At 36.9% G+C, this 15,770-nt stretch overlaps 1 protein-coding gene across 8 annotated transcripts in view; it reads right to left on the reverse strand.

The window, feature by feature from the left end:
• The window catches only part of PHIP (PHIP subunit of CUL4-Ring ligase complex), a 128,533-nt gene that overhangs the window by 73,910 nt on the left and 38,853 nt on the right, over window positions 1-15,770 (reverse strand). For all 8 annotated transcript variants that reach the window (XM_086316896.1, XM_086316893.1, XM_086316895.1 and 5 more), the window contains 2 exons: window positions 1,227-1,448; window positions 846-946 (listed from right to left, as the gene is read on the reverse strand). In XM_086316896.1, coding sequence (XP_086173022.1) covers window positions 846-946; window positions 1,227-1,448 — 323 coding nt within the window. The remainder of the gene's footprint in view (window positions 1-845; window positions 947-1,226; window positions 1,449-15,770) is intronic.

Genomic DNA, 15,770 nt, shown 5'->3' on the forward strand with positions numbered 1-15,770 from the left:
AGCTCAGTTCCGATTTCTGCCACTTATCAGTGTGACATTATCAGGCAAGTTAACATTTCTGTACCTGAGTCTCCTCATCTGTAAAATGGAGGTGAACATCACCTCTCCATTCACAGATTTGTCCATGGGGTAAATATAGCACTTATCCCACTAGATCCACTTGAGAGGCAGCATGAAATAGCACAAAACCAGAGGGCAAGGAAATGTTACAGTCCTGGCCTTGCCATTTTTAAATACTGTTTTAACTGTGGGAAAGTCATTTAACCTTTCTTTGCCTCAGTGTCCTGAACCCAAACATAGTATTGTCCAGACAACTTATTTTGATAAACCAAAATATCATTATAGGTAAAAGCATAAGTGCAAAATGCTATTATGGGGCAGAAGGAAGGGTGCATCTATCTACCTTGGTATAGTTTAGTGAAAATTTAATGATTCCATTTTCCTAAATTTCCCTAGATCCACAATAAAATCTATTCTGTAGATACGATAACAAAAATAACTGCAATTCTTTTAAAGAACTAGGAACTCTGAAGATTACATTCTAAGTACCAAAAGGAGTTACTGCAGCATACAAAAAGAAGTAGTAATAAAACAGGCATATTCTGAAAAAGCAAGAGCTAGGGAAAACAATAAGAGAAAAAAGAAATAAACATGTTAACATATAACTTTCTTTAAAGCATGAAAACAAAAAGGAAAGGATAAGAGTGAGGTGTCACTGAAGAGCCAAGATTAATGTTACTCAAGGAGAAAAATAAAATTATTCCTATTGTTGATTACTTTATACTTTTGCAATTTCAACCATTAAGTTAAACATATTTATTCTAAGAAATAAAAGAGCAACTGACTTTATTTTAAGGGTTCCAGCATCCCAGAGCCAAAAACAAATAGTGCCATCTGCCCCAGTAGAAGACAGATATCTCTTTGAGCCACTGCACAATGGTGAGAACTGAAAAAGAAAGAAGAAGCAATTTTATAAGAAGAGTAACATAGTCCAAATAATAAACCTATTTTTACATACAAATAGCAAGTAACAATAATGGCTAAATGCTCCAATTTGACAAATGTCATGGTTACCTTCATATTTAAAGTCCATGTATTTATAGAGAAAAGAGAAATATTCCTTTCTTTATTTTAGATGGCTTTATACAATGGATTATTAAGGTGACTTCTTAAAATTTACTTTAAACTGTAACCACAGAGGATTTTTCAAGGATTAAAATGATTACCTGTAGTGATGTTATAGATGCACTGTGGCCCTGAAGAACAGCCAAAGGCGCACAGGTTCGAAGACACCAGACTCGGATCATTTTATCACAACTGCCAGCTGCTATCATGGTATTCTCATAGTTGACAGCCATGTCTGATATTTCAGCAGCATGCCCTCTCAAAGTAGCTAATAATCTCCCATCATCTGTTGCCCAGATTTTCACAAGACAGTCATCAGAACCCTTAAAATAAAAATGGATATTTATTGAATTAACTATAAATTTTAGTTCAAATACTTAACAGATTTTTTAAAAATCCTATCTGTTATAGCCACTTCCCAATATTCATAACTTTAAGTACTAAAATGTTTTATATACTTGTGTTAGAAACTTTCCTCTACACAAGGTGCTTTATTTTATAAATTATTCACTTATAAAGAATACTTGTATATGCCCACCATTTAACAGGAAAAGTAGGATGTTAGCAATAACTAACATTTACCTATGGCCCCTATCCACTACCCAAGGTAGCCTCTATATGGAATCTTGTCAAAGAAGCTGAACTTCTAAAATAACAAAATTATAACTGCAAAACAAACGTAACATGCAATAGTGACTAATCCTATCTACATTACTATAAAAATGAAAGGAAGCTTATTGATGCTTTTTCCTCCTACAAAGCCAAAATCTGTAACACATGAGTTTCCCACCATTTATCTTCAGCTAAATACATTACAAAGTCACTCAACATCAGTTATAAGAAAAAAGTTAATTTTAGCTGCATGATGTCATTAAAAATACATATACTACCTGTTTGCCCTTTGCAGAAGCATAAGCTCAAAGAGAAATGTAAAGAATACAGTTTCCTATGAATATCTATATTTACAAATAAACATTTCACTTTTACTTAGCCAAAGCAGCAGTAAGAACTTCTAGACTTTTTTCCTTCTCTAATTTTTCTTATTCATCTTATAGGTCAAAGTTTACTCTTTTACCAACCTCCCCCTACTTCCCCCATAGTTTTTACTATTAAAAAGTTTTAAATATACAAAGAGTACAATATATTACCATTAACCTCATATATCCATTCCCCAGATTCGAAATTTATTAGAACATTTCAAAGGCTGTAGGTTAGAACTCTACAAATATTCCAATCTAATTTGTTACAAAATCCACACACACATAATTTTATCTGACATTAGAAAGTACTTAGAGAATCTAAAACAGCAAGGGCACAGAGAAGTATCTGCTTCTAAAAACTAAGGCACCATTTGGCTCTGACCTACATTCCCAACAAAAAAAAAAAATTTTAGGTATACCAACACAGGTAGAATGCACACGAAGAATAAAATCATGTCATCCCCTTATTTCTTATGTATCTGAATAAGTCTGCTTTATATTCTATCTTCCATGTTAACAAACAGAAAACAAACAAAAAAATGCACACATCTTTTTGACCAAAATGCGAGCTTTTATGAAAAAGACAGGGGGCAACCTATTATCTGAAAGTCAGTTTCCAGTGACTTTTCACCAAATAAAACTGAACAGAAAGTCCCACTATATTATGAATGTATTAAGTTCACTATTGGAAAAGACTCTGATGCTGGGAGGGATTGGGGGCAGGAGGAGAAGGGAACGACAGAGGATGAGATGGCTGGATGGCATCACTGACTCGATGGACGTGAGTCTCAGTGAACTCCGGGAGTTGGTGATGGACAGGGAGGCCTGGCGTGCTGTGATTCACGGGGTCGCAAAGAGTCGGACATGACTGAGTGACTGAACTGAACCTTATTTTATAATTCTGCTTTATTTTGACACATACAAAAAAAAAAAATCCCCCACAATATTGCCCCCCCTCAAAAAAACACTGTACACAATTTGCTTTGGTGTGTACTATCCCAATTAACCTTTCTTTTCTTCCATTAAATTACAGGAGAGAAAGTTTTCATCTTACTTTCAGGGAAATCTCTCTTCACCGTCCTCTTCTATGGTATAAAGCAGTACACTGTCCCCAACCCTCATCCCCGATCCCCAGAACTCCTGGCAGAATTTCAAACAAAATCTGAAAGCATCCTCAGGCAATTTCTATCTCATGAATCATTATTTGTGATCATCTATTTTTATGTGAATATGAAACTAAATATGATCTGACAAATTCAACTAAGTTCTTTTAAAATGACTATCAGAAACACAGGGATTGAACCCAGGTCTCCCACGTTGCAGGTGGATTCTTTACCAGCTGAACCACAAGGGAAGACCATCAGAAACACAAGTACACATAATTGCTTGAAAAGCAGTGTAGACAAGGAGAAAAATCAAATTTACCAGGAAAATATTCTTAAAAGCACCATAAATGTGTTTAAGTTGCACGTGAGGACTGATAAAACTATTCCTTATAAAAAGACCAAACTGTAAAGAAGTACTTGAACAGATGATCATTCTTTACAGAAGCCTATGTCAAATGTTAGTAAAGTCTATAATAAACCAAAGAATAGAACATTAGTCTTTCAATCAAAACGTTAAAAGAGTTACAGACATGAAAGCAAAAGTAACGTCACTTAAATGGAGAAAGAAAACAAAGAGTTGGAAAACACAGGCACAGGCGTCGGCCTCGGCAGGAAGGACACATGGGCTCTGAGGCCTCATGGAGGAGGAAGAGTTATGGCGGACGTGGCAACTGTAAAGCAAGCAGCAAAGAAATTTGATGATTCTAACCTCAGCACCAAGCCAAACATCTGAGGGTTATTTCCCAAAAGTGGAGAAGAGGGAAACAAAAGAAGGAACCAAAAAAAGTGAGAAAAGTTTTAAAATGTGGTAGAATCTTATAAGCAATAAGGGAAAAATCCTGGAAGCAACAGTGAACTTTCAGCTAAAATTAGACAACATGATTTCATAAAAAAACCTGAACTGACAAGGTTTTTAAACAAAGTTCTAATGCCCAGGGGAAAGAGAAGTATTCACTTATTTTCAGTAATACATAGATACTGCTGCTAGGACTGAGGATTGGCAAGGTAGTGGGAAAAGCTGGGACTATGAAATATAAGTGGGAAATTAAAAACAAAAATTAAGCTGCAAAGGTTTTATCTGAGGAAGGTCATAGAGGGTAGAATTTTAAATGCCTGTTAAGGAGTATGAATTTAACCTGGCAAGGGAAGTTAATGAAGAATTTTAAGCAGACAAGACATAAAAGTGAGTAAAGTCACTGAGTAGTGTCTGACTCTTTGCGATCCTATGGACTGTAGCCCACCAGGCTCCGTCCATGGAATTTTCCAGGCAAGAGTACTGGAGTGGATTGCCATTTCCTTCTCCAGGGGATCTTCCTGACCTAGGGATCAAACCCGGGTCTCCTGCATTGAAGGCAGATGCTTTACCATCTGAGCCACCAGGGAATCCCAATATTTAATATTAAAATATTAAATATTCCTGTGTGGCAGGGTTTCAGGTGATTTTTCAATTTTCTTCTCTTTGTTCACTGAAAACTTCTATAAGGAGTATGATTTCCATATAGTAATAATGGAAATTTAAGTTATTTAAAATATTATTGTAATAATGATGGTTGGACAAAGAACCTGATGTTAAAAAATTGCTATCATCCCACAAATATAGGATAGGTTTATGAGTACATAGGAAAAAAGCAGATGGAAAGTGATGAATCTATGATGGCAAGTAGAGATTTTAGAATAATGGGTCATAATTGAAAATACCATCCATTCTGTGATTCAAAGATACGTAAAGCAAACCCAAATCATACTACAAAGATTACTATCCACAGCTGAGAATATTCTGAAATGTAAATTCTCACATGTAAAATCTGATCTGTTGGAATTTCATTTCAATGCACTGAATTGTATCAGTTTCTTTAGGTGTAGAAGATACAATAGAAAATCAGCACTTCAAAACCTAACAAATGTAAGTTCAAAATGGAGAGAATGGAATAATAATGATTAAATAAACTCTGGTCCATCCATACAATGGAATACTCCTCCACAATAAAAAAGGTACCAACTAGATATGCAATACCTTAAATGTATTTAAAGAGTATTATGCTTAATGAAAAAAGCCACTCTTAAAAAGTTACATACTATGTGCTTTCATTTACATAATATTCTCAACATGATAAAACTAGAGAGATGCAGAGCAGATTGGCAGTTGCCGGGCATGCAAATATAAAAAGTAGCACAAGGGAGTTACTTGGTGGGGATGGAACGGTTCTGCATCTTGGTTGTGATGGCAGTTACATGAACCTACACATGGAATAAATTTGAATAGAACTATGCATGCACACACACACGTGTACAAATGTTGAGATCTGTAGCCTTGTTAACAATGCTGCAACAATGTCTATTTCCTAGTTTGATACTGTACTCCAGCTATGTAATATGTCACCAGTGGGGACAGCTGAAGGAAGGTACATGAAAGGCTACATGGGATTCTGTACTATGTTTGCAACTTTGTGTGAGTCTATAATTATTTCAAGACTAAAAAAAACTTTAAACACGTCTAAATTGGTACATAGACACATTTTATCTTTCTTCTTTAGCAAATGGGAAATTTCTCATATTTAATTTTAAACTAATACCATATAAGGGTGACCACCGTACTAAGTATTATAGCATAGGAAATGCTCCTTTAAGAATTGGTATATGAGAGGGACTTTCCTGGTAGCCAGTGGCTAAGACTCTGCACTCCCATTGCAGGAGAAGAAGGCAATTGCACCCCACTCCAGTACCCTCGCCTGAAAAATAACATGGACGGAGGAGCCTGGTGGGCTGCAGTCCATGGGGTCGTGAAGAGTCGGACACAACTGAGTGACTTCACTTTCACTTTTCCTTTCATGCATTGGAGAAGGAAATGGCAACCCACTCCAGTGTTCTTGCCTGGAGAATCCCAGGGATGGGAGAGCCTGGTGGGCTGCCGTCTATGGGGTCGCACAGAGTCGAACACGACTGAAGTGACTTAGCAGCAGCAGGGAACTAGATCCCACAGACCACAACTAAGAGTTCACATGACACAACTATAAGATCCTGCATGCTACAATTAAGACCTGGCAGAGCCAAATAAATGAAAATATTTTTTAAAAAACTGATATGTGAGAACAAAGATGGAAAATAGGAACCTGATGCAAAATGTACCCAGTGAAGAAATGGAAAGGCCAAACACAAATAAAACTAAGTTAACTATATTCTTTTTAAAAAAGTTAGGATTGGGCCGAGATTAAGGGAGGGCTTAGCTGCTATTTTCAAATGCACTATTTTTGTTCCCTTTCCAGAAACCAGATGTAACTTTAGGTCAGAGCGTATTAAAATGAGCCACTTCTGAACCAGCAGAGTCCAGGCCCCAGGGCCTGCTGTGAAAGCCCCGGCAAAGGTCAGGTCTTGGTCCACGTGACACTCCTTCCCATGCCATTCCTAGGTGCTCTGCCACAGCAAAGGTTATCTGTACTCCTAAAAAAACAGGAATGTTGCACTGGCCTTCAGCCAGCAGAGGCTCAGCGAATAGGATATAATTTCAGAGCAGATTTATGGGAAGTTGCCGGTGTTGGGACTAAAAATCTGGTTTGAGATCAAGCCCTGAGCTTTTGGAGTGGGAGCACTGAATTCCAAGACCCTAGACTACCAGAGAACTAACCATAGGGACTATCAACTAGTTAGAACTCACACAAAGGAAACCACCTGGTTACAACACCTGGAATCACTCAATCGCCAGTAGCACCCTGTGCCTGACGACTCGCCTAAACAACAAACAAAACAAAAATACAAACCTAATCATCAGCAGACAGGATAACCACCTCTCTCAGCCTTGCCCATTACAGGAAAAACAAACACACAAGCAAACAAACAAAAAACAAACTCAGCACAAATCTCACCCTCTACAAGCTTACACAAACCACAGGACCAACCTTAGGAGGGCAGAAACCAAAAGGAAGAAACAATTTAAAGCCTGGGAAAAGGAAATCTCAAACACAATAAGTTAAAAAAAATTAATAATGAAAAGGCAGAGAAAGACTACACAAATGAAGGAACAAATCAGAAACACAGAAGTCCAAATAAATGAAGAGGATATAGGAACTACCTAAAAAAGAATTCAGAAAAAATAAATAAATAAATAAATAAAAAAGAATTCAGAATAATGATAGTAAAAATGATCAAAAACCTTGAAAACATAATGAAGAAAATGCAAGAATCAATTAACAAAGACCTAGGAGAATTAAAGAATAAACATACACACACAAACAACACAATTACTAAAATTAGAAATACTCTAGAAGGAATCAATAGCAGAATATCTGAAGCAGAAGAACAAACCAGTGAGCTGGAAGATAAAATGGTGGAAATAACTTCTGAAGAGCAGAATAAAAAAGAATGAAAAGAACTGAGGATAGTCTCAGAGACCTCTGGGACAATATCAAAAGTACCAACATTCAAAAACGACAGAATGATCTCTGTTCATTTCCAAGGCAAACCATTCAATATTGCAGTAATCCAAGTCTATGACCCTACCAGTAATGCTGAAGAAACTGAAGTTGAATGGTTCTATGAAGACCTACAAGACCTTCTAGAACTAACATCCAAAAAAGATGTCCTTTTCTTTATCGAGGACTGGAATGGAAAAGTACGAAGTCAGGAAATACCTGGAGTAACAGGCAAATTTGGCCTTGGAGTACAGAATGAAGCAGGGCAAAGGCTAATAGAGTTTTGCCAAGACATGGTTACTCTAATATTTTAACCGCAAGTGTTAAGAAATATATAAGCGGGTGAAAACTGAAGATGCTTTTTTTGGAATTCATTTTTAAATCAAATTATTATGCTAGTGGTTAATGCCAAGCAAATATAAAAGGTAGCACTGGATCATTAGTTTCACTTTTCAATAATGTAAAATTGTCATAATTACCATGATATATAGATATATAGATAAATGACATGTTTATCAATTATCTGTGTACTGAGTATAAAGATATCAAAAAGAACATGTAGCTTTAGCTTACATAAATCCCCAAATAAATGAGCTATATCAAATTTACACTGTTTTCTCTTACATGTCAAGATATCCTGTCAATGAAAAGATAATACCAAGAAAGCTGAAAAAGTAACTTTTCTCTATCCTGAAAAAACAACAGTGCAGATTATCACTTGTAAAAAGACTTGATAAAGGGTGGAACTTAAACTTATGAATTTAAAGTACCCTATAAATTTTCTTTTTCCATAGCCACAGTGATAAAGCCAAGTGCCTTTAAAAACAATCAACATGCTCTGTAGCTTAGGGCAAAGGAAGGAAACTGAATCAGACATTTACTCTGGAATCACTGTTATTTCTTTAATATTTTTAAGCGGACTATGGAAATGGCACCAATGATCTTTCCTTCTAGAATTTAACTGGATCTCTTACACAGCAGGTAATCACCTACCCGCCCTTTCCTTCGTAGTCTATCCCAAAGAAGTCCCTATTTTGTGAATCCCTTTTAGAAACTACAAAGTTTCATCAAAATAAAAAGTGTGAGAGGCAAATTTCAGATAAGTAAAAATGAACACTGACATTCTCCGCAAATAAAAATGAACGCTGACATTCTCCATATTTAAAGCCCAGGAATTAAATACGTATATACAAAAGCAATATGTATATACATTTGCTTTTGTATTCTCATCAAGAAAAATTCCACAGATCTGTGACATGGCTTTCTACTTTGTTGAGCACTTGGGTATTAAAATTCATCTTAAAATCTACAAAAAAATGTCCTACCTACTGACATGAAAGCTTTACGAAACAACTCAGATACAGGGTCTTCAATCATCTATATTCTATGTAAAAACTAAAGCAGAATCTGAAGTCAACTTTCAAGTTTCTGGAAGACAAGTTTTAAAGGACTTAATTAAACTATTTAAGTATATATGTAAACATTTATTTAAACTGAAACCTGTAAGATTAGCTGTTAACTACTATATGAACTATTTAATGATGAAGAAAAGTACTTTACAACATGGAACAGTAAATGACAAAGAATTGTTGACTTCTACAAGGAGAAAACCACACACACTTGGGCAACAGTACAGAAAAAGGTTAATTGTGGTCATACAACCTTAGAGTTAAAAAGCAGACCTGTAAATTTTTCCCTGCTAAAAGAGAAGCATCAATTGAACATACCAACCAACGATTACTGCTCTGGCATGAAGATAAAAGAAATCAGGTGATTATTAAACTTAAGAGTATCTTGGAGAATCTGGGAGTCCTTGGCAGAATCAACAAAGAGAATTCTAATTTCTCTTGCTACTGCTACATGGCTTATGAGTCAGATTTCACCTCCTGATGTCATCAGAACAAACAGAATTAAATGTTAAAAACATCATGTATATGGTTATGCATACTATAATGTCATTTTGTTTTCAAGAGAAAAAGTAGCCTTATTTGTCTGCTTAGTCGCTCAGTTGTATCCAACTCTTTGCAACCCCACACACTGTAGCCCACGAGGTTCCTCCGTTCATAGGGATTCTCCAGGCAAAGACACTGGAATGGGTTGCCATGCCCTCCTTCAGGATATCTTCCCAACCAGGGATCAAACCCAGATCTCCCACATTGCAGGTGGATTCTTTACCATCTGAACCACCAGGGAAGCCCTTAGTAGTCTTTATTTATCTGAATAACAATTCATTTATTTGGGCAGCTAAAAACTGCTTATACTTTAAATTTAGTTCAATGTATTTTCTAGAAGAGGCCACTGATTTTCTTACCAATCTATCAGACCTATATTTCATTTCCCTTACAAATTACCCTGAACGTTGGAGTCAATCATCTCAACACAGGCTGAATTGTCTTACTCCTTGTCTATCTAAACCACCACTGACTAACCTTTTATCAACATAATCATCATTTGCTCTCATCCTGCTCCCAGATGCCAAGTACCATTATGGAAAAGAAGACAAGCACACTAATTCTGCAGCACTGCAAATTCACAGCTCCTGTTTATTTGGATGGCTAAGGCTAATCAGCAACCCTTTTTGGCCCCTATTCATCACACTTTCCCTATTACCAGGTTTTATCATTCATCTCTAGGGAACTCAGTCCCATTCCCCAACCAACACTCTTCACCATGTAAAATACTTCACTTTGAAAAGCAGAATCTGTTCATTGTAAACCTAATTATCTTTCTAAACCGTCCACATAAACTGCTCTTAATCTATTTATTCACTTATCTATCCTCCAGAAAGACCACTGCACATCAGTTATCTCCTCTTATATCTGCTCTTCTAGTTCCTTACCCCGACCCAGTTTTCAAAAATTTATCTTCTTATAAATTACCATATTCTAGCTCTCCTTTCCATTATTACCAAACTTACTAAATATATAGTATCATCCTTACACTACCTCCCATGTACTTTGAAAAAGCAATTTTGCATTTCAAACTTATGGGAGTTTCAAGATTAGTACCAATGTCTTCTATCACCCAGACACATCAACTATTAACAATTCACTGCATTTGCTCCATCACTGCCTTTCTTTTCTTTCTCTCCATATAATACACCTACAGACTTGATGCCCAATCACTTCTAAATATCCCAGTGTGCATTCCTCTAAAACAAGGACACACATCTCCATACACTGGGGAAATTAATACTGATAAAAATGCCATCCAATCCACAGGCCCCATTCAAATTTTGTCAACTATCCTGACATTGTTCCCTTTTCTTTTTTGGCCTAGGGTCCCATATAGCAGAGAAGGCAATGGCACCCCACTCCAGTACTCTTGCCTGGAAAACCCCAGGGAGCCTGGTGGGCTGCAGTCCATGGGGTTGCTAAGAGTCAGACACGACTGAGCGACTTCACTTTGACTTTTCACTATCATGCATTGAAGAAGGAAATGGCAACCCACTCTAGTGTTCTTGCCTGGAGAATCCCAGGGATGGGGGAGCCTGGTGGGCTGCCGTCTATGGGGTCGCATAGAGTCGGACACAACTGACGTGACTTAGCAGCAGCAGCAGCAGCCCATATAGCAATACGTGTTATATCGTCACTTCAATCTCTTCAATCTGGAGTATTTCCTGAGGCTTTCTCTATGTTTCATGTCCTCAGAAGTTTATTAAAAACACAGACTTTATATTCTGTCAGATCATACTGTCTTGGTAGGAACCCCACAGACAAGATGCTGTGTTTTCTTCCATGTACCACTTCAGAGGATATGCAATGTCAACCCCCATCCCACCACTACTGAAGTTAGTAACTTTGTCATGTGAAATGTTTCCCGTATTTCCCCCCTAGAAAGTTCCAATTTCCCCCTTTCTATTAAATTAGTATCTTGTGGGAACATACGCTAGATTACGCCAAGATCTTCAAACCAGTATCAACCAATCTACCCTCCATCGATGACCACTATGATAGCTGCCAAACCAGCATGCTTTCTGTAACTATCAGCTGGCATTCTACTGTAAATAAGCAGTTTCCCTTTTTCTCACTTAATTATTTACAAATTTACATCAGTATAGACTCAAGGATGCCTACTTTAGTCAGTGGTCATAAATAATTCAGTCAAGGTCCTACCCGTCCTCATGGAACTTCTTTAATAAGAAAATACAATTAAAGCTAATTTTAAAAATTAAGAATTTCAGACAGTGATAGATATTATAAGAAAAACACAGTAAGGTAACGTGACAGACAATGATACAGTATGGGGAGGGAAGGTAGACAGCGAAGTCTATGCAGTGTTTGACCACAGCTGCTAAAAAAAGGAATAAGCCACAACAATATTTCGGAGAAGATGATTCCAGGCAAAGGGAATAGATAGTACAAAGTCTTTAAGCCATAAATGGGCTTTGCAAGTTTGAAACACAGGAAAGACTATTGTAAATGAAGCACCGTAGGAGGAGAGAATTCATCTTATGGACATTTTTATACATGTATCTTCCTTAACAAAAGTTTCTTACAAGAAAGGACATTATTCACTTCTGGATCTCTAACTGCCTGGCTCATTCATTCATCTTTCTTTTTTGTCATATGCCTACTGTATACACCAGATACAATGCACTACAGATCTAAAAAGGTTTGAGAAAAAGGATTTGTTGTCAGGAAGTTCACAGCTTAATAGAGACCGACCCCTAAACAAATTCACTGCAACAGAGGACCATACAGTATGTCCAGGGGAGTACCCCACATTCAGAAAACAGCCTGTTACTGTCAAGCTTGTTGAAAGACTACTCTATACTGTCTCTTTAAATTTTCAATTCCCAATCTTTCCTTAATGCACTACAATCTCACTCCTTTCCCTAAAACTTAAAACAAATAAAGATTTTTTCCTTAAGGTCACTAATAGCCTTGCCAAATCCAAAAGATGCCTTTCAGTTCTAATTTTACTTTAGGTTTCTATCTTTAGTAAAATACAAATCCTCTGGCTTTTAAGACACCACATCTTTTTTTCTCCTGTGGCCTCTAAGGCAACTCTTTCTCAGTTTTAATTACTGACTCCTCTTCTTGTTTAGTTTGCTTTAAAGTTGAAGACTCAGACTTCTTACATTACATACATGAGGTAAAATGATCAACTTCCATATTCAATGATTCCCAACTTGAATCTTCTAGCCTAGATCTCTCCTGCACTCCCACTGCCTGCTGAGCATTTCTACTTGGCAATCTATGTGTGGATCTCAAATTCAACACGTCCCAATCTTCACGAACTTCTCCACTTAAATCCCTACCACAGTAAATAACATGGCTTTCTAACCAGCTGCACAAGTTAAAACACATGTCACTTCATATTGCCTCTCAATTCCTCCCCACATGCAAATAAACCTCTTAAATCCTAGTTCTATTTTTAACCTATTAATTCCATCCCTACTCCCACTGTGACTCTCATGGATCACTCCTAAAACCTTTTTACCAATACCTCTGGATATCGACTTAGCTTTAATTCATCCTCTACAAAATGCCAGAGAAGGCAATGGCACCCCACACTACTCTTGCCTGGAAAATCCCATGGACAGAGGAGCCTGGTAGGCTTCAGTCCATGGGGTCACTAAGAGTCAGACACGACTGAGCAACTTCACTTTCACTTTCCACTTTCATGCATTGGAGAAGGAAATGGCAACCCACTCCAGTGTTCTTGCCTGGAAAATCCCAGGGATGGCGGAGCCTGGTGGGCTGCTGTCTATGGGGTCGCACAGAGTCGGACACGACTGAAGCGACTTAGCAGCAGCAGTAGCAGCTACAAAATGCTCAACAGAACATTAAAAAGAGAAATTCTACTCACTCCTCTAAAGCCATCATTTTTGTTCCATGCCTTCAGGGAAGAACCCCCTTCAAATGTCACAAAAGAATCTTGACTTTGTCCTCCAATAATATCTCTAACTCTTGCTTAACAGTGGTCTATATGTATTTTTCGCCATGTCAAGTAATACACAATTGTATGTTATATTCTTCCAATGATTGTAAATGCCTTTCCTTAAACTGTGGAATATCCAGCTTGGCTCAGTTCAAAGTGTCACTTCTCAAGGAAGTTCCCCTTACCATCTCCTACCACCCCCTGAATTAGGTACCTCTCTCCTAGGATACCTCAGCATTTTGTGCTGCCTCTATCAAGCCTCTCATCACATCGCATCAACACTGTGTTGTTGATCATCTATGAACTCTCATCAGTAACTGTAGCTGCCATTTCAATATTCTAAGTGTTTAGAAAAGTGTACACCACCTAAAAGACCAAAGTTCATTAAGGGAGTGAATAAACTCATAGTATTTATTACAAATTATTGAGTATGGAAATATTTTATGCTCTTTTGCCTTAATTTGGAGAGATATACTTTATGTTTTTGAGAAACGAAATCTTTTTACGTGGTCAACATACATTTAGGAGTGAATGGCTTACTCTTGAGAGAATTAACTCTGTTTTTCTTTAGTAAATATTATTTGACACAATGATTCTGAAACCAAGTAAACAGATTTAGAAAACTAAGAGAATTAGGGAACAGTCAGACTTGGCGATTACACTGTCTCCCTCCCTGGGCTCTTCTCATTATTCTACTGGGAAACGTCCATTATTAAAATATTCTAGTACAAAATACTGGATAATTTTCCTAACACAGAATTTCACTTATCAATCACAATGATTTCAGTTTCAATCTTGTATAGCATTTATTAAAAAGAAAGATTTTAGGTAAGAAAATAAAATGGATACAATTTATTTAAATCTATCTATAGAATTAAAAGCAGCTTCTCCCTGTGTATCCTGTTCTATACTAATTACATACACCATTTCATGTAATCCCACAAAAAAACCCTGTGGGACTGATACTACTATTATCTACTTTACTAGTATTATCTATTTCCCTGCCTTTTTTAAAGAGCTGAGAACATTGTAGGTGAAAGGGTGAGGCAGCCTTTGTAAACTGCACTGCTAGTGCATGGCAACACTGCGAGCTGAACCGAGAGTCCCCTGATGCTGAAGCTGATGCTCTGAACCACAGGACTATACCACCTCTAGTTGTGCTTGCCCAAAAGCACTCAAAAGTCCATTGGAATTAGTCCCTTGGAAAAAGTTTTCAAATACATCTAACACTAGAAGTTAATGACAAGTGTACAAGTCTAAGATACCAAATACATAAGAAGAAAATACTGAGTCATCCACTACTGAATTGTTCTTCTAGGAAGTAACAAGAGTGTGCGGCCCCTCACAGGCATCTTTCATCGTTCAGTCAAAACCTACGATCCTGAAGTCTTATCCTATTTGCTTTTAAGACTGGATTTCAAAGCATTAGTTAGTGGCTAGTGTGTTTCCAGGGGAATAAAAGAATGTGAACACATATATTCTCTAACTCCACCTGAAGTGATAACAAGATAAAAATACAAAGAAATTTTAAATAACAATGATCTCATATTTTGGCATTTATCACAAGGTAACATTTTGGAATTTGTCACTGCAAATCACCAGTAAAAAATTACAAACGAGACTGTAAGTTTGGCACAATTTGAAAATTATATCACATACACAAAACATCAGCATTTTTAGATTCTTGATAAGACCACATAAAACAGTACAGTGATAATTTTCTTCCCTTTATTTATGTATCTTCAATTAAAGGAAAACAATCAGAAAACAGTTTCTTCTTAACGTATCATTCTTGTTCCCCCAAAATCAAATGCTCTTAAAACTAGGAATTAAGTTTTTAGAATAAGGGCTGCAGTTTTTCTCCACCCCCCCCTGTACAGGGCCAGATAACAATTATCTTAGGCTTTGTAGGCAATACAGTCTGTCATAACTACCCAACTCCACGTTGTGGTACAAAAGCAACCCAGACAATGTGAAAAACTGAGCGCATCTGTGTTTGAATAAAACTTTATTTACAAAACCAGGCAGTGGGCTAGATTTGACTCATGGGTAGTAGTTCACTAAAGCCAGGTTCAGAACACTCTCCCAGCTCTATGCCTACTAATCTACTACTGTAAGATAGCAACAGCATTATTACTCACTGGATTTTTCCCTCAAAAAAGTATAAGAAATTATGTGTCTAATTCAAATCAATATACACACAATGCTTCATAAAGTATGACAAATTAATGCCTACCATCTCTCTCATTTTCAAAGAATTCCTTTCA

The sequence above is a fragment of the Bos grunniens genome, chromosome 9, assembly GCF_055505025.1.
Source record: "Bos grunniens cultivar Pamir isolate PY7600 chromosome 9, Bosgru_T2T1.0, whole genome shotgun sequence".
NCBI classification, from domain to species: domain Eukaryota; kingdom Metazoa; phylum Chordata; class Mammalia; order Artiodactyla; family Bovidae; genus Bos; species Bos grunniens.